This window comes from Anomalospiza imberbis, chromosome 2 (genome assembly GCF_031753505.1).
Source record: "Anomalospiza imberbis isolate Cuckoo-Finch-1a 21T00152 chromosome 2, ASM3175350v1, whole genome shotgun sequence".
Taxonomy (NCBI): domain Eukaryota; kingdom Metazoa; phylum Chordata; class Aves; order Passeriformes; family Viduidae; genus Anomalospiza; species Anomalospiza imberbis.
The window spans coordinates 35211844-35229051 of NC_089682.1; the positions used below are offsets into that span (position 1 = coordinate 35211844).

Genomic DNA, 17208 nt, shown 5'->3' on the forward strand with positions numbered 1-17208 from the left:
GTTTTGGTTACATGCCTCAGGGACTGGGTTTTCCCTGCCCAGGACGTGCCCTGGATGACCAACCATATGCCAGAACACCCCTGGCACCTGCCAGCAGGAGCAGCAGCGTGTCCCAGGCGATGCAGCCACAGCACTTATCTCTGGGAATGTGCCAGAGCCCCTGGGACTGTGCTGGAGCCTCCTGCCCTCAGCCCTCCAGTGCAGCTCCCTGTGGTCTCATTGCTCCTGCCAGAAGTGTTGGGCCAGGATCTCTCACATCCATGGGATGTGCATACAGGATAGAGTTCCTGGCCAATTCCTGGCTCTGTGGATTCTCCTGACCGTGTAGTGGATGGGCTGGTGGGGGTGCTGTGGGAGGGATGCCCCACTGTACCCTGAGGCAGAGCTTGGTCAGCCATCTTCAAAGAGCACTGTGCCACCCTAGCCTGCACCTAAGGCATCATGCTGCTGTCTGCAGCCATGGGAAATAAATAGCTGGAGCAACCTTCATCCCTAGAAATCTGCTTCCACCCCTCTCTGGAATCCAGCCCCTTGTCCCCTCCTTGCTGTTAGCAGGGAGCAAGCTACTCCATGCAATAAAGGGGAAGGAGTGAGACAGAGGTTTAGCCCATGAGCTGCTGTTGGACAGCAAAGCCACTGCCAGTAGGTGCCCACAGGTGGGAATCTGGCATGGACACAGTGGCAGAAGGGGCTTTGGGCATTGTCACACTTGCCCAGGTGGCCTGGGGACAGGGTGCAGGCTGTCACCTCCCAGAGGGTGTTACTTTGCTGATGCACCCCGCTCCGTAACTTCTCCCTGTCATTCTAAGCAGAGGAAACCACCACTGACAGACAGTTTCCTCCCAGCCACTTTCTAAATAGCGGCGTGGCTGTCGCCATTGCCCGTGAGAACCCATCACTGCCCCTCTGGGAGAGGATCCAAGCAGAGCAGATTCCCATGGGGCTGGCACAGTTCCTGGCAGCTGCCCTCCTCTTCCTCCTCCTCCTGGGTAAGTGCCTTGCCCAGTGGCTGGAGCTTTTTTGGAAGTGTTGTGGGGAAAGCAGGGCATAGGGGGCTCAGCCAGCGCTGCTTTGGCTCAGTTGCCATGGGAAGAGATGCATCAGCATGTGCTCCTTTTGCACTGTGTTTTCGCTCCAAAATGAGAGCCCAAACCCTAAGAGGGTTTCAGTGAGGGGACATACTTGTCCCCATTGAGTGGCTGATTGCAGTGTGGAGGGCATTAACTCACTCCCTCTCCCATTGGGAGGGAATTTCTGAAGGTTTCCCAGGCAGCCGGGTCACCAGCTCTCTTCCCTAGCCACCACGGTTGTTTTTTGACTCAGGACCCATGTCCTGTGAGCATTCTGCTTGGTGTGCATGCTGAGCACCAGACAGAGCAAATGTCACCGCTGGGAACTATATGGAAGGAGGGGGGGTCTGTGAGTGGCAATCCCCAGACCCTCTGCAAGCAGGAATGGAAGGAGCTCTCTTGATGCTTCCTGGTGTCCCCTGCCTTCAGAGGAGTTCTTGCTGACACCCTCTCCTGTCCTTTCCTCTGTTTCTGCCTATGGAGCATCTCTGCAGCAGCCAGCCCACTGCTGACCTCCACTGCCCCGTATGCCTCAGCTTCTGCATTGCATCTCCTCCTCTGGCAGTGATCAGCTCTGCACCCCTGCTTCCTGTCCCCCACACTTTGTGCAGGACCTGAGAGCTTGGCCCTCTTCATTTTAAGACACCACAAGTTTCCTCCAGTGATCTCAGCCTGGTTGCTGCTTCCTCTGCAATGCTGCCTGAGAGAGGCTCTTCAGGCAAGAACGGGCTCGGCAGCCCTCTGGCCACGATGCTCTGGTTTCTGTCGTGTGTCCCCCAGTGTGGCAGGAGAGAAGAAAGTTCAGGGCTCTGTTGTCACAGGGCTTGTTCTTGTAACTGCACACCGTGTGTGCTGACAGGTCTGACCGCTGGCCAGCGGGTGGTGACTGTCCAGAGGGGACCCCTCTACCGCGTGAGGGGGTCCCACATCACCCTGTGGTGCAAGGTGAGCGGCCACCAGGGCCCGGCGGAGCAGAACTTCCAGTGGTCCATCTACCTGCCCTCGGCCCCTGAGCGGGAGGTGCAGATCGTCAGCACCGTGGACCCCTCGTTCCCCTACGCCATCTACACCCAGCGCGTGCGCAGCCGCGGCATCTTCGTGGAGCGGCTGCAGGGGGACGCTGTGCTGCTGCACATCACCGAGCTGCAGGACCGCGACGCCGGCCAGTACGAGTGCCACACGCCCAACACGGACGAGAGGTACTTCGGCAGCTACAGCGCCAAGACCAACCTCACAGGTGGGTCCTGCATGAGAACCCTGCTCCCTGTGCGTCAGGTCTCCATTGTCCCCACAGGGACATCTCATCTGTCAGAGGGACATCTGGGGAAAGGGATGATGAGTGGGGCTGAGGTAGGCATGCCCAGATATCCCCTTGCATGTTCCCTGGTTATTGCCTTCCAGCCAGAGCAAGGGGAGGGAAAGGAAGCCTCTGCTCTCCCATGGGGAGGAAGGAGTTTCCATGCTCTGTGCAGTAACTGTTGTTGTCTTCTCAGGTCAGGGTGTGGGAATTGACCCAAGTGGGATACCCACAGAGGGAGGGAGGTAGCAGCTCTTGCAGACCACTGGGGAGGGAAGGCAATAGGGTGGAGATACAGAGGGAAAGGCCCAACTGTGAGCACACTGAATCTACATGGTGATTTGGTACTTCCATTTGGTGTTCAGCCGTGTTTTCTCCTTCATCTTGGTGTTGCACCAGTCTACATTTGGGATAGTGAGGGGATAGATTCTAATCTCCTTGGGGTTGCCTGATTAATACTGACTGTAGTTTGAAGAGGGCACTGTAAAGAGATTCACAGTTTTTCTTGTTTGCTGAGATTTTAGTCACTTCACACCTCAACACAAGGAAGCCTTGTCAGTCAGCTACAGAAGATTTTTCTCCTGTGCTGTCAGATCCCTTAGGCTCTGGTTGCAGTTTCTTGGGAGTTGTCCTATGCAGGGACATGAGCTGGACTCAGTGATTCTTGTGGGTCCCTTTCAACTTGGGATATTCTATGATTCTGTGTTTCTCCCCATGCTCAGTGATTCCAGACACACTCTCGGCTTCCATGGCACCCCAGGACCTCAGTCGCATGGAAGGGGATGTGGTGGAGCTGACCTGTGAGGTGTCCAAGTCCACTGCCCAGCACACCCATCTCTCAGTTGGCTGGTACCTTCTTCAGGGAGCAGGAGAGCACCATCCCAAGGAGATCCTCACCCTCTCCAAGGACTTCATCCTGAAGCCAGGGCCCTCTTATGAGCAGAGGTTTCTGGAGGGGGATGTGCAGCTGAACAAGGTTGGGAACACCACGTACAAGCTCATCATCAGGGGAGTGAAGCCATCTGACCAGGGGCAGCTGTACTGTGAGGCAGCCGAGTGGATTGAGGATCCTGACAAGACATGGAAGGACATCTCCTGCAACCAAACAGAGAGGACTCGGCTGGCAGTTTTGAGCCAGGGTAAGGCCTTTGCAAACTCATGTGTTGGCTCCAACTCCCCTGTGTGTTCCAGGCTCTACAGCAGCAGATTTCAGTGCCCCTTCACCTGCCTCTGCCAAAGCCCAGGGACACACTGGTGAGTCTGGCTGGACACTGAGGGGGTGAGCTGGGCTGGGCTGAGCTCAGGGTCATGGCAGCCCCTGGTTCAGGAGCTGTTGGTGCTTTGGCTGTTCATTCAGACGAATCCCCGATGGCAGCAGCAAGCCCACAGCCTCAGAGACCCGTGCGAGGTGTTAGCAGGGGGCGCAGCGTGTGCCCACAGCAGCCTGGATCCTTGGCAGTGCTAAACTCCAGAGTGGAAATCAGGGTCGTCACACTGCCCTGAGGCTCCCGTGGCCTTAAAAAAGTCAGCTGCTCTTCACTGTGCCTCAGCACAGGCACAGAGGGACACAGGGATGGCCTGTGTGTGCTGCACGGCTCTTGTTGGGGGTGGCTTGTCTGTCCCTGCTGCCACCAGCCCGCTGTTTCCAGAGCAACTGGTGCTGCTGTTTATTGGGCCTTTCCTCTGAGCACCCTGTCTGCCCTGCCTCCTGCCTCAAGCTTTTGCTGGCTGCGGTCCCTCACCCTGCTCTTCCCCCAGATGCATGTGGGTAGCTGTGCCCAGGAGAAGGGAGACTCTCTCAGCAGTAAGCTTTAGCTCAAAGCTGCCAAGAGAAGGTTGTGGCTAGTTGGTGTCCTTTAACATAGTGTGCAGTAAATTGGAGCAAGTGTCCCACTGAAACCCTGCCCGTGGAGGTGGTGTACCCTGTCCCCACACCTCAGGGTGTGTGGAGGAGGCTAGAGAGCAGAGCTGGGGCAGTGAGGGGAACTGATGTCTCGTGGGAGGGTGGTGAGTCAGAGCAGGAAACCAAAGAAACAGATGGGTGAGAACTAAGCACTCTGTACGTGGCTCAGGGGAGCAAGGTACCAGGAGGAGAGGGAAGGAAGTGTGGTCTCTTGTCACTTTATTTCCTGAAACCTGTCTGACTGGCAAAGCTTTATTCCCCTCCTTGTGCACTGTTTGCAGCAAAGGCTTTCCAAGTCTGCTGCTGCTTGGGGAGCAATGGCAGTCAGTGCACTTCTGTGCATCCTTTTGTTGAAGAGGGCTTGTCATGACTGGTAGTGCATGGATTCAGGCACCAGTGCCATGGATCATTTAGAAACCTTGTCAGAGTTTGGTATTTGTCCTGTGGTAACTGTTAAAGGTAGAAGGGAGGTGATGGTGGTGAGAGGACTTTATGGTGGCAGTGTTGTTGCTCCTGGTATTGCCATGGTGGGACAGCAGTGGGTGTGCAAGCCCTCCATCAAATTTGCAGGGCTGGTTTCTTCCTCTGGCACCCAGTGGGGGAACCCAGGGCTGAGCACCCTGTCACTCTGAGAGCCGTTGACCACTCTGACCATGGCTAACTGCTCCAGCGGTTTCTATAAACTCTGCAGCAAATATTTAGGAATGCCAAACATATCTGCAGCAGCTGGGATTCCTGTTCACAAACTGTTTATGAACCAGTGTTTAAATTCACAGGGTACTGTGCTTTCAATATATTATTTGAGCCCTTCCAGTTGTGGTCTGGGAGCTGCTCTGTCTTACTTCCAAACTACAGCATGTAACCTTTCCCTTGTTTTGAGACTCAGGGGGCACTGCAGTGACCCAGGGACACAGTGGTGTGAGCCAGGGAATGAGGGCTCAGTCCTTCCTCCAGGTTTTTGGCCAAGCCAGTGCTTTGTGGGGTCATGGCACAGAGTTTTGGGGTACTCAGTGGGTCTTCTGCTTGCAGCCACTGTCCAGTCAGGCTGATGCCAGGAATCAGGGGTGTTGAATCCCAGCAAGGAAGGTGAATGGTATCATAGCACCCAGAGGTGGGGTCCCTACCTCAGACACAGCTGACTGACTGCCCAAGAGGGTCTGCTAAGGGGAAGATCATTTTAGGCTCCCCCTGTCACTGCCTTCTTTGCTCAGCACCTCCTGCTAATTGGTATGGGGGGCAGGATCTACCTTCTCTTTCTTCCTTCCTACCTCCCCATAATGTGACAAGTCTTGACATTTCTGCTTTCTATAGGAACTTAACCCAAATCCTCTCCAGCTTGGAGAGCATCTCTTGACCACAACCCACAGTAGCCACTGGGGATTTCAACATGCAGGAACAGCCACAGTAAATTCAGACAAGCCACTTGATTGCCAGGCCTTCGTGCACCTTTGTCTACCACAAACAGCAGAGTTAAAACCACCACTATGATAAAACCCCTTTGTGCCCCTTTTTGGCTTACAGGATAGGCGTTCCATGAGGTAAAACAGCTCCAGGAGGTGAGACAGAGCAGCACCTGCAAAAGCTGATGCCTCTGTGTTAGGGCAGCCCTGAGTTTGGATGCCTGAGCTGAGCAGGGGGAGGCTGTGGCCAAAGGCTGCCCCAGTGAATGCTCTGCTCTTTTGGGTTTATCTGCTTTTAAGGGGGGAGCTCAGCTCCCCAGGGCTCTGGCACTTCCTCCACCTAAAATTGCTGTTTAGTGCCTAGAGCTGGCAACCCTCTCCCCAGGGTCAAAGTTTTCCATCATGACCACTTTTCTTATGAAAAAAAAAAAAAAAAAAAAAAAAGTTTTAACAGAATTCCCTCCTTTTGCCCTCTGCAAGGCCACTGGTGCTGCCAGGCAGGAGGGCAGCATGGGTAGGGCCACCTACCGCCCTCCTTGTTTTGTTTGCCCACAGGCAGAGACCTCTCCGTGGACATCGCTGCTGCTGAACCCTCCCTTTCTGAAGGAGACACCTTGCAGCTCAGTTGTGTGGTGGGAGCCCCAAAGAGCAGCAACTTTAAAGTGATCTGGCTCCTCAATGACATGGAAGTGGCCAGGGTTGACCCCCATGGGGTATTGATTTGGGAGGAAGAATACGAGGAGAGAGCCAAGCTGGGGCAGCTCCGAGCATTCAAGCCAAGCAACACGGTTTATGTCCTCACCATCTCTGAGGTGGGGCTAAAGGACAAGGGTACATACCAGTGCTCTGTGTCAGAAATGAAGACTCCTGGGGACTTGCACAGCATCCAGACCATTGTGTCATCAGGCATACAAGTCAACGTGAAGCCAATAGGTTAGTAAATCCTAATAGCTGCTCTTCTGGGTAAAGTCTGCAGGATCCTTGACTGGGGAATGCTTTAGGTCTGGCCTCTTCTTGACAAGGACAGGAAGAGTGCAAATATGCCACAGTTTTTAAAAGATAATGGGAAAAGCATTTGCTTTAGCACATATTAGCATGATAGACTCAGTAGCTGTCAACAAAGTGTAAACCTTTAGTCCAGTCTCTTCTCAGTAAATTTTGGGGCACATAGGTAGGATTCTGAGGAGTCTGGGTCCTTCTGTGTGTTTGGTACTGAAAACTGTGAGCAACATCTGCTGCTACTCCTGAAAATCATAGGAAAACCCAGCAGAACAGGTACATCTGGGGAGGGGGATCATTGCCATTTCCATCAGGGTACTATCACTGTTTTGGATGGATGATTTGTGAGAAACCACTCTAAGAAAAGTGTGTAGGAGGCTCTTGGTTTCCTTGTCATAGCTAGATAATGGTTATTCTGATGTAGCAGGACCTGCCTGCTGGGACTCTGTTTTTAAACTAATTCTTTATGTATCATGTCCCAAGAAAGACATAAAACAGAAAAAACTCCCAAAACAAAACAAAAAACTGCAACCACAAAGCCTTCTCCAAATGTATAGGGAAAGTCTGGTTGAAAATTTCAGGCAATTCCCCAACTCCTTTCCTTTTCCAACATCAAGATTTATCCAGTCTTTCCATTTAATGCTACAGTATCTCTGGCTTTTCCTAAGGAGCCCAGCATCCTAAGGTGGTAATTGTCGTTTGCAGAGAGCCGCGTGCGCCTGTCTGTGTCCACCAGCACTCCACGGGTGATGGCGGGAGACCCCCTGATCCTGCACTGTGAGGTGCAGGACGCCACCGGCCCCGTGTCCCTGCGGTGGTGGCACCTGCCACCACAGCACCCGGGGCACGGGGTGCTGGTGGCCACCATGGAGCAGGACGGCACCCTGAGCCTGGGCAGCACCTACCAGGAGGGGAGGGCTCGGGGGAGCCTTCGGCTGCAGAAAGAGAGCTCCAGCATGTTCACCCTGGTGATCCCCAGCACGCTGGACGAGGATGACGGCGGGGAGTACAGGTGTGAAGCAACGCACTGGGCCCGAGGCCGGAGCTGGACAGGGAACGGGGAGACAGCAGTGACGGTCAGCTCCATGGGTGAGTGCAGCCATCCCTGTTCCTGGGCTGGAGGCTGTGCTGGAGAAGCAGGTGGACACATCAGTGGGATACAGGCCTGCTGTGCTCTGAGCTCTGCTGCTGCTGCAGGGTGACCTAGGCCCTGCAGTGCTTCAGTTTCCCCATTTTTACCAGGATGCCAGAGTCCTCCATGGTGTGCTTTGGGAGAGAGCAGTGGGAGACAATGGCTAAAACGCTTGGAGACCTGAAGGGCAGTATCTTGCTCAGCAGGCCTGTCTCCTTAAACTGGAATACAAAATATCTGTTATAGTAGCATAATTACTTGTAGTAATTAAGTTCCACAAAGCTACTTGCTGAATTGTCTGGTGGTATTTATCAGAGATACACCCTGGTGCTGGCCTCTGATTGCTTCTCCTACCCTCTTCTCTGAGTGCAGAGCTGCTAATCTCCCGGGTGTGCGGTGACCATGTCCTTCCTTCTTGGGTACCTTTATGGAGAGGCAGCTTTTGGCTGTGATTTAGGGTGATTTTCCTTTCTTGTTGCTGGGCTGGGTGCCTGAGAGCACCGGTGAGACTGCAGGAATTGTTAAGCTTTTGTGGAGGGTGGAGGGAAGCAGCAAACAGGACAGCAGCATCAGCAGAGGATCCCTGGCTCCTCTGGTGTGGGTCTGGGGCCCCTGGAAAAGAAGGTACTCAGAGTTTTCTGGGAAATTGGGGGTGGGAAAGTGGCAGGTAGGAGAGGGCCAGGGGCTGCATGGGGTTGGCAGAGCACAGTGCAACTAAATGGAGAGTGGTACTGGCAGAGGAGCAGCAGCACTGCTGGTGCCTGGGGCTGCAGGGATGGGGCTGCATGGGAAGGGTGGTGGTGGGGTGGCACAGGGCAGGACTTATGTCCCTGTGCCAAGGGCAGGACTTGTGTCCCTGTGCCAAGGGCTCTCTCCTCCCGAGCAGGTCTCGGTCTGCACGCCATGCTGAGAAGCCGAATTGCCACCGTCAGTTACGGGCAGAGTTTTGAACTCTTCTGCCAGGTGGACGCCAGCTACTCCCTGGAGGAGGTGCCGCTGTCTGTGCGGTGGCTTTTCCAGCCCAGCCCGCCCACGGGTCTCTCGCACGAGCTGGTCCAGGCCTTTCCCAATGGCACTGTGCTCTGGGGGACAGCACAGCCACACTTCCAGGGGAAAGCCCAGCTGTCAAAGACTGACACCTCCTTCAGGCTGCACATCCACAGTGTCTTGCCTGCCAATGAGGGGACATACCAGTGTGAGGTGGAGGTCTGGAGGAGGAGCATCCTGCCCCTGGGGCAGCCAGCAGCCAGCACCAGCTCCAATGCTGTGGGAATAAAAGTGGTGCTGCCAGGTAAGCAGAGCCTTCAGCAGAGGTCTCTCCTGCAACTTTAAATTCATCAAATGTGACCAGGGGCAACCAGGGCCACTGATGTCTGGGGTGTCCCCAGCAGGGTCACCTCCCAGGGTTCCAGGAGATGGTGCTGCCTGTTCTGGTGTTTCCTCAGCATCTGACAAAACCTTGGAGGCAAATTTGGTGTTGGCAAGTGGCAGTACCTATTTGTTGGCAGATTACACCAAGCATATATGGATCAGCCTTGCCACTAGGATTTTAAGCCTGGTTGCTGGAAAGAAGCAGTGCCCCCCTCCAAGAAGCCCAGCTGAATGTTTGGGGTGCGAGGTACACCCCATGGTGTGGGCTTCTGGGAGGCAGTGGAGAGAGAGCAGCCCCTGAAGCTGATGCTGGGATATGCCTGTGTTCCCTGACCAGAATATTGAAGGTCTGCTGAGAGAGCACCAGGCCTCTCTGCCGGGCTGGCAGCCAGCACTGAGCCTCAGGGTGCCAGGGGCTCCATGGGGAGGTGTCTCCTGCCGGGCACAGCTGGGCTGTGCCCTGCCCGGGCCTCCCTTTTATGGGCAGCCCTGCAGGCAAGGTCTGCGCTGCCATCCCTCCTGCCAACATCCGCTGGGAGCTGTGTCCTCTTATGGAAGAGAGATGCTTCAAGCAGACCCCGGCCCCCCAAGCCACCCTGCCGTGCTTCCAGCAGCACCCCGGTGTCAGCGTGCCCTGCTCCCAGCTGGGGTTGCTGCAGGAACTGCAGGGTTTGTCCTGGCCAAAGCCCCTGGGCCTCTGCAGGCAGGCGTGAGAATATGGGCTGGTTTGGTTTTGCTGCCCTCGTGCCTGTTCTGTCAGCAAAGGACAGTTCTTGCACTTTTTTTTTCCCTTGCAGTAAGTGCTCCTTCCTCTAAAATCCTCGGATTCTCGGAATCACAACCCAGCAAACTGAAATGATGCATTTTTCATGTATTTTAACTGATGGGTTTGCTGTGGTGTAAGCTAATACATTTCCTACCCTGTCTGGGCTCTTTTCTCTGGTGGTCTCTCCTGTTCCACTGATTCCTCACCCCTGTGGAGCTGACTGCTGGGATGCTCTGTTGAACACTGGAGCTACCACCAGCTGGGGCAAGGTGGCCAGGAGGCGAAGGGGTGACAATAATCAGCATCTTTGAGTGCACATCTCTAGTGGAAATGGCATTAAGATGAGCAGGTGTAATTGCAGAGCATCTATACAGAGGAGAGATGGTAGCAGCATGAGGCTACAACCTTTGGCTCCAAATGTGTAGCAGCTGCCGCTGGAGACTGCAACACTATAAAGAAGGTGGGAACTGGGAGAGGGTGATGCACGGTGGGAGGTTCCTGCTGGCTCTAGTGCCACCTCTCTTGGAAAGGCAGCATGAGCCAGTAGAGGATATTTGGGAAGGCAGGGAAGTCTGGGGAGGAAGCTGACTCAGGCAGCAACAGGGTTGAGGGGAAGCTGCAGAAAATGAAGCTGCAAATCATGAACATCACCAGCCTGCTTTTCCTCATATAAAATCTTATAGTTGGAGCCTGCAGAGATACTGGAATTCTTGAATTTTTGCTTCAGCATTTTGTTTACTAGATGTCAGTTGGTGCTTTAGGAGTTTACATGATGCTGTGGTCTACGGACCATCTTCAGATGGGAGGTACATCCATGAAAGATTATTTTGCTTTGACCAGTCTCAAGAGAGACAGTGAAGACCTCTGAAGTGGATTGCTTGAGTTTTGAGAAGAAATGCTTGAAGGAAGGGGAAATGTGCAAGCTTTTTGCTGCAGTGTCCCCCTTCCCCCTCAGCCCCAGTGGGAGAAGCTGCAGCTCCCTCCTGTCCCAAAGCCCTCTCCACAACCTGCTGCCATCACATCCCTTGGGAGAGGACTGGAAAGGAGAGCGCCCTGCTGAGCCTGTGGCCAAGGGCAGGGGTCTGAGACATTCTGAGGGACCATCTCAGTGTGTCCTCTGCTGCTTGTCCCCAAACCAGCACTGAGGGACTGAGCCTTAAGGGAGCTCCGTTGTCCCCAGCCTCTGTGGTAGAGGGTGTTCTGCTGCTCAGCTCATATGCAAGGAAAGTGCTAAGAATGGAAACAGCCTACAGTCCCTTAAAGGCCTGATGGTGTCTCCTGCTGAGTAATTTCTCCCTTCCCAAGAGTGCATACCTGTGTGTATTCCTTCCCCTGACTGCTGAGCATGGAGGGGAGGGTGGAGGGGAAATGCAGGTGGTTGGAGGACCTTTAAAGATATGGATTTGCAGCCTTTTCACTGCTGGAGGAGAGGTTCCAGCAACGGGTGATGTGCTGTGGGAAGAGGTTCCCTCAAAGCAGGAGCAGCACAGACATCTCAGGATCAGAATTTCCCTCTGCCGAGGGCAGAGCTGCAGGCAGCACCATCCCTCTGCTCTCCTCAACTGCACAGCATTGAACAGTCACTGGGTGTGATCACAGAGGGTGTGCAGGCCTCTGTCGTGGGGTTTTGGATTAATAACCACAGCAAACACCTGAGACAGCAACTGTTAGTGAAACCCACAGAGGCTCTGTAGTCTCTCTGCGATAAAAGACACTTGTTCACAGTCTGCAAAGCTGTGGGCTGGTTTTGTCACATATGTGTGAGCCTGCTGATGAGAGCAGTGATAGACAGAAACATCTGCTTCAGACAGAGGCTTTGCCTCTAAGCTTCAGCACAATGGCTGCCTCCATCCCCCATTCCTGCTCTGTGGTCTCCAAGGCACCTCCTCTGCTGCTCTCCTGCCCAGTGACACCCAGCTGTGATTCCCTGCTATCGTTTGAACAAGGGTATGTGGATTTGCTCTTTCCCTCCTTCCTCCACCCTCTGCTCCAGCATCCCCTAATGAGCCTTTGTCCTCTATGCACCCTCTTCCTTACTCCTGTTCCAGTGTGTTTCTCTCAGGACAGCTTTATTCCTCTCCTTGTCAGTATCCCTGTAGTGGCAGCTGCATCTGGCATGATTGTTTTGTTTCTCCATTTTAGAAAGCAAGCTTCAGGTTGCTACGGCAGACAGTTCTGTGGAAATTGCCAGCGGTAACGCAGCCATTGAGTGCAGGATTGTGTTTGCCCAGAATAATTCACAGTTTGCTGTTTCCTGGTACCTCCTGCCTCCTCTGGCAGATGCAACACCCCTGCAAATCGTCAGGGCCAACTACAGTGGCATACTGAAATACGGGTCTGAATTCAGCTCTCCTGCACAAAAGTCCCGGTTCCTGAGCCACAGGGTGTCCAGCAACATATTCCAGCTGCAGATTCTGTCCGCAAACCCTGGGGATCGGGGCAGGTACTACTGTGTGGTAGAGGAATGGCTCTGGCTGGTGGATGGCTGGTACAAGCTTGGAGAGGGAACATCGGGAAGGACCACGCTGAAGTTCAAACTCTCAGGTGAGCAGGTGTTATCCCTTGTATAGGTGCTGCTGGAGAAGGTTGGATCAACTTATGACAGGCCCCTGCCAGGCGTCTCCTAAGCTGGCAGGGCTTAGGAAAAGCAGCAGCTCCTGTGTTGGATCAGAGGCTTAGGGATGCAGGAGTTGTCAGTGCCTCTCAAAGGGAAATAGGGAATTAGGAAGATTTACCACATCCTCTCAAACCAACTGAGCTGCTATTTTTGCTACTGGCAGATGTAGTCGAATGCTTCATAACAAAGTGAATTGTGACCTTTTACTTTTCCCTCCAACACCTGGTGCACTTGGGTGGTTGTACAATACTGTGAATAGAGAAATTGCCCTTACCTCGTGCTCGTGAGCATCCTGAAGGAAAACATTTGGTTTGCCTTACCCTGCAGCACATTGCTGCTAAGGAACAAGACTGGAGGTTCAGCTTCTCTCACCTTAATCACCGCACCTCTGGGGTGCATAATGGGTCTCCCTGGCTCAGTTGTTCCCTCTCTCAGCTTCACTCCAGCCATAAATAAAGTGCATCAGAGAATTACAGCTTCCTAAATAGCTTTTGGTGCAAAAGATGCCTTTATCACTTATTTGGACGGGGTAGGAATTATTACTGTGCAGGGGAGCAGAGATGATGGGCAAGGTGGGGACACAACGCCCCAGGGAGAATGAGTCCACAGGAGCAAGGGGCCTGTGGGAGGCTACTCCAATCCCTCACACTTTGCTCCAGAAGGCTCCTATCAGCCTGTGGGTGCAGGCAGAAGTATTTTCACAGCTGTACAACACCGCAACATCTCTTTCTGCTTGCACTCTCCCCCAGAGCGTGAGCTGCAGATGGACAAAAGCAACCACAGCATCTCTGCGAGGGAGGGCGAGGAGGCGACGCTGCCCTGCCGGCTGCAGGGTGCCCTCCTGCCCAGCTCACGCCTCTCGGTCACCTGGTTCCAGGTGATGAGCAGTGGCCGTGACAGTGCCCTGCTGTCCCTCCAGCACGATGGCACCATAGAGTACCCTGAGCAGCGCCTGGCAGCGAGGCTGTACCTCCGCCGCCCCTCCGCTGGCGACTTCAGCCTGACGCTGAGCAGCGTGGAGAGGGAAGATGCTGGGGCATATTACTGCCAGCTGCAGGAATGGCAGCAGCAGAGCGAGGGGAAGTACTGGGCTGTGCAAGCCTTGGCATGCTCAGGGTACACCCAGCTCACCACCATGCCTCCAGGTAATGCTGCTGGGTGCCAGGGGCTGGTCACCCTGCATGGCTCGTCTCCCCATAGCCATGCTGGGGCCAGAACCTACATGTTTTGGAGGGGAAAATTCTTGGTGTGATTTCTCTGGCAAGTTTGTCTAGACTGAGGTCTCTAAAAACAGCCTCTGTTTGCTTTGGGGTGAGTGGGGGTGCATGCTGGGTGCAAAGGTAGGACTGCATTCTGCATGCAGAAGTTTAAGTAAATAAAAGCAAAGGTTTCAGTCAGGTGCACGCAGTGTTTTTAGGAAGGTAATAGGCAGGAGTTGTTGCTGCTTTGGGAAAATAGGAGGCTCAGATAACCCATGTGGAGGAAAAAATATAAACTGTGAAATCAATCATGATGCACCATCTGAGAGGATCTTGCACTTGTACTTGCCTGCAGCTCTGGAGCTATCATGCCTGAAGCCAGCCTGGGTGCCTACATGAGTTATGGCTTCTTTAGCAGTTCCCAGAGCTGACCAGCATGGAAAGAGTGACCCTGCAGAGCCCTCCCCTGTGCCTGCTACTCCCACATCCAGGCACAGGGCCTCCTCTCATGATTTTGCACCTACAGCACAGCTAATCTGGATTTAATTGCACAGAGAGGGACTGACAGCACTTCATCCCCCCTGCTGTTGTGTTACTGCTGTTATCCATCACAGCTCTCTAGCACGCAAGATTTCTCCTTCATCAGCTCCCTCTATCTCTTGTTACCCATTACTGGATGGAGTAACCATTGCTAAAATTGCTTAGTAACTGGTAGTCAATTCTCCTCTGATTTTTGAATAAGTGTTTTGCCAAGTGGCTTTCATGGTTTTCACAAAAGGCAAAAGATTAGCTGGGTGTTTTTTCTTTCTCCCTCTCTTCTTAATTTTTTTTTTTTTGAGGGTTGGCCATGTGTGTGCATGCGTGTTCCTCCAGTGATGCAAGTTATCTTGGAAGTACCCAGCAGCCTCCACCTCAGCTGGGGAGCTGTTTTGCAGGAGCTGCCAGGGATGAGGATGGTGCTCACAGCTGCCTGCAGCTCAGCAGGGATGAAATACGATAGCAGATCAGCAGTAACAAGGAGGGGCAGGTGTTTAGGGGGGACAGGGACCTCTTGATCTGGTTTCCTTAGCTTTCCTCTTATCCCATCTTGCTTAGTGGTGCAGCTTCTGACAGACTTCTACCTCATCCCACTGTCACTGGTGTCAGGCAGGGTGTGTTGCTTTTCCTTACTGAGCCCAGTCTGGAATGGGTTTGCAGAACTGGGCTGTTTCTGTTGGGATGTTTCAGATGAACAAGGCAGGGCCTTATCTGACCTCCCCAGACAAGAAATTGAGGCAAATTACCTGGTTTCTCTCCCTCTTCTCCTCAGGTAGCCTGTATGAATTCTTAAAAATTGGTAGCTGTTGAAGATGGAGGGAAAAGTGTTAAGAAAATAGCACCTAGGAGTGAGAAACTCAAACTAGCTTGAGGCCTCACTTTTTCTTTCTTTTTTCCTTCAGAGTCAACTGTTGTGTCTAGGATCTGCTCATCCCCACCACTGCTGAACTTCATCTTATACTTACCACTGGTTCTGATCCTTCTCCTGGCCCTTGCTCTCTTCTGCTGGTACTGCAAATCCAGGAAAAACAAGAAGGGCAACATCACAGGGTGGATGATGGAACTGGAAGGGAGTGAAGAGGCCAAGAAAACTTAGCTGGTCTGTAGAGGCAGATGTAACTTGGAGGAGCAGAGCTGGACAGATGATGAGGACTGAGTACTTGCAGAGGGGCTTTTTATTGCTTTGTAGTAGCTCTTGCAATAAATCCTTGAAATTGTGTGTTTGCTTTTGATGGAATGAAGCGTCTTTGGAATTGCTAAGCAAATAGTGTTTTCATAACAAGTGTTTCAGTCTTTTAGGTTAGGTACTCACCCATTTCCTGCTCTGTTTGTTGTGGTACATTTTGAGGTCCTTGCAGTATGCACCTCCCACTGTGGATAGAAGTGATGATATTCCTCTGCAGGAATAAGGGAAAAACCAGCTCTTTCTGTGCTGTGACAAAAAAGCACCACATTACTACTAATTTTAGGTGTCTTGACAAAATCTATGTGGTATCCAGGCTAAAAACCAGTGGTAGAACTGGAAGTGGAATATTAGTGTCCCATTTAAGTCATTGCCCTTGCCTTTGCCCACTCTTTGCTGGGGAAGCTCTTGGACACTGCTGTTTTCACAGTCTGAGAGTGCCTTTGGCCAAAGAGCATCACCTCTCCAAAATTAAATGGGTCTTCATCACAAAACCTGTCACAGAACTTGAGGACTGAGCAAGGCTGGCTGGGCCTGAAGAAAGTCCAGAGCAGAGGAATTGCAGCCGTCCGCAAAAAACCAAATCCTGTTAACCCAGTAAAGGACTGGCAAGGAGTTTTGGATCCCAGAAGGAAGATGTGGACACCAAACCATCTCAGAGATGGGCCTACAAAGTTTCCATCTCCTTTCTTTGCTTCTGCTGTAGAAGAAGCATCCAGCCCCTGGCTTCTGGGCTGTCTGTGGGTCAGGAAGCTGCACAGCTGGAACCTGCTATGAGACACATCCAGGTTGTCCCACGTAATAAAAAAGCCATGTGTGTGCTTGTGGGGCAGCTCCTCTATACTCTGGAATCCAGCTCGGGCTCACCTTTTCAAGGCTGAGGAGCTCTGCTACCTGAAGAGTGTCTGGCTGATGCATAGAAGAAAGCAAATTTCTATCCAGTCCTGATAAGCCAAGGGATATTTCACCCCTAATTGTACAAAATGGGATGTGGTCCCAGGGAGTTGTAAGGTCAGGTATCAGGCAACACTCTAAGTGCAGTCCTCAGACCAAAGTAGCTTTATAGAAACCACAGCAGACACTTACAAACCTGCTTCCTGTGACCACAGGGAGATTTGGAGACACCACAGCCCCTCTAGATGATCTGTTCTTTCACTTTCTTTGCAATTAGGAAAGCTGCCTGACTTCATCCTGAAGAACTTGCAGGTGCTTTAGTCCCTTGAAAATTCAGGTTTTGCACACATCTGCTCCTGTTTCCCTGTTCAGCCACCTCTGTCTGTGCTGGCTGGTTCCAGCTTGCTCAGTCTTTCCCTGCAGGATGTTTTCTGGACCCCATGCAGCTTTTCCCTTTGCTGCCCTGACCCCAGCTGTCTCTCCCACAGTGTGAGTGCTCAGAGCTGCATGTGGGGCTCTCTGCAGAGGTTTCCCCCCCACCTTGTGGGTTATGTCCCGTTTACACATCCCAGTGGGATGTTTGATTTTCTCTTTGCGTGTGACGGCGCGGCGCTGTTTGTGCTTGGCTCGTGATCGTCAGGCTCCTCTCCTGCAGATTTGCTGTCTAGCAAGTTGTGTCTCCACTGTGTGTTCAGGCTGTTGACTTCTCCTACCTAACTGAAGCCCCGTTTTCATGGGGGTGTTGAACAGCTTTCGGCACCAGTTTGTGGAAGATCCTGCTGTCTCTCTTGATAAAGCTTTAACTCATGGGCCGGTTTCCATCTGTTTCACAGAGAAGCA

General features: G+C 52.8%; 1 protein-coding gene across 1 annotated transcript; it reads left to right on the forward strand.

Moving 5' to 3' along the window:
• Positions 1-406: 406 nt before the first annotated feature.
• CD101 (CD101 molecule) lies at positions 407-15508 on the forward strand. The gene is made up of 9 exons (XM_068180546.1): positions 407-989; positions 1930-2307; positions 3090-3506; positions 6226-6603; positions 7375-7758; positions 8688-9092; positions 12081-12482; positions 13305-13700; positions 15194-15508. Exons 1-9 carry the CDS (start codon positions 938-940, stop codon positions 15385-15387), a joined length of 3006 nt encoding a protein of 1001 aa, XP_068036647.1. The 5' UTR covers positions 407-937; the 3' UTR covers positions 15388-15508.
• The last annotated feature ends 1700 nt before the right edge of the window (positions 15509-17208 follow it).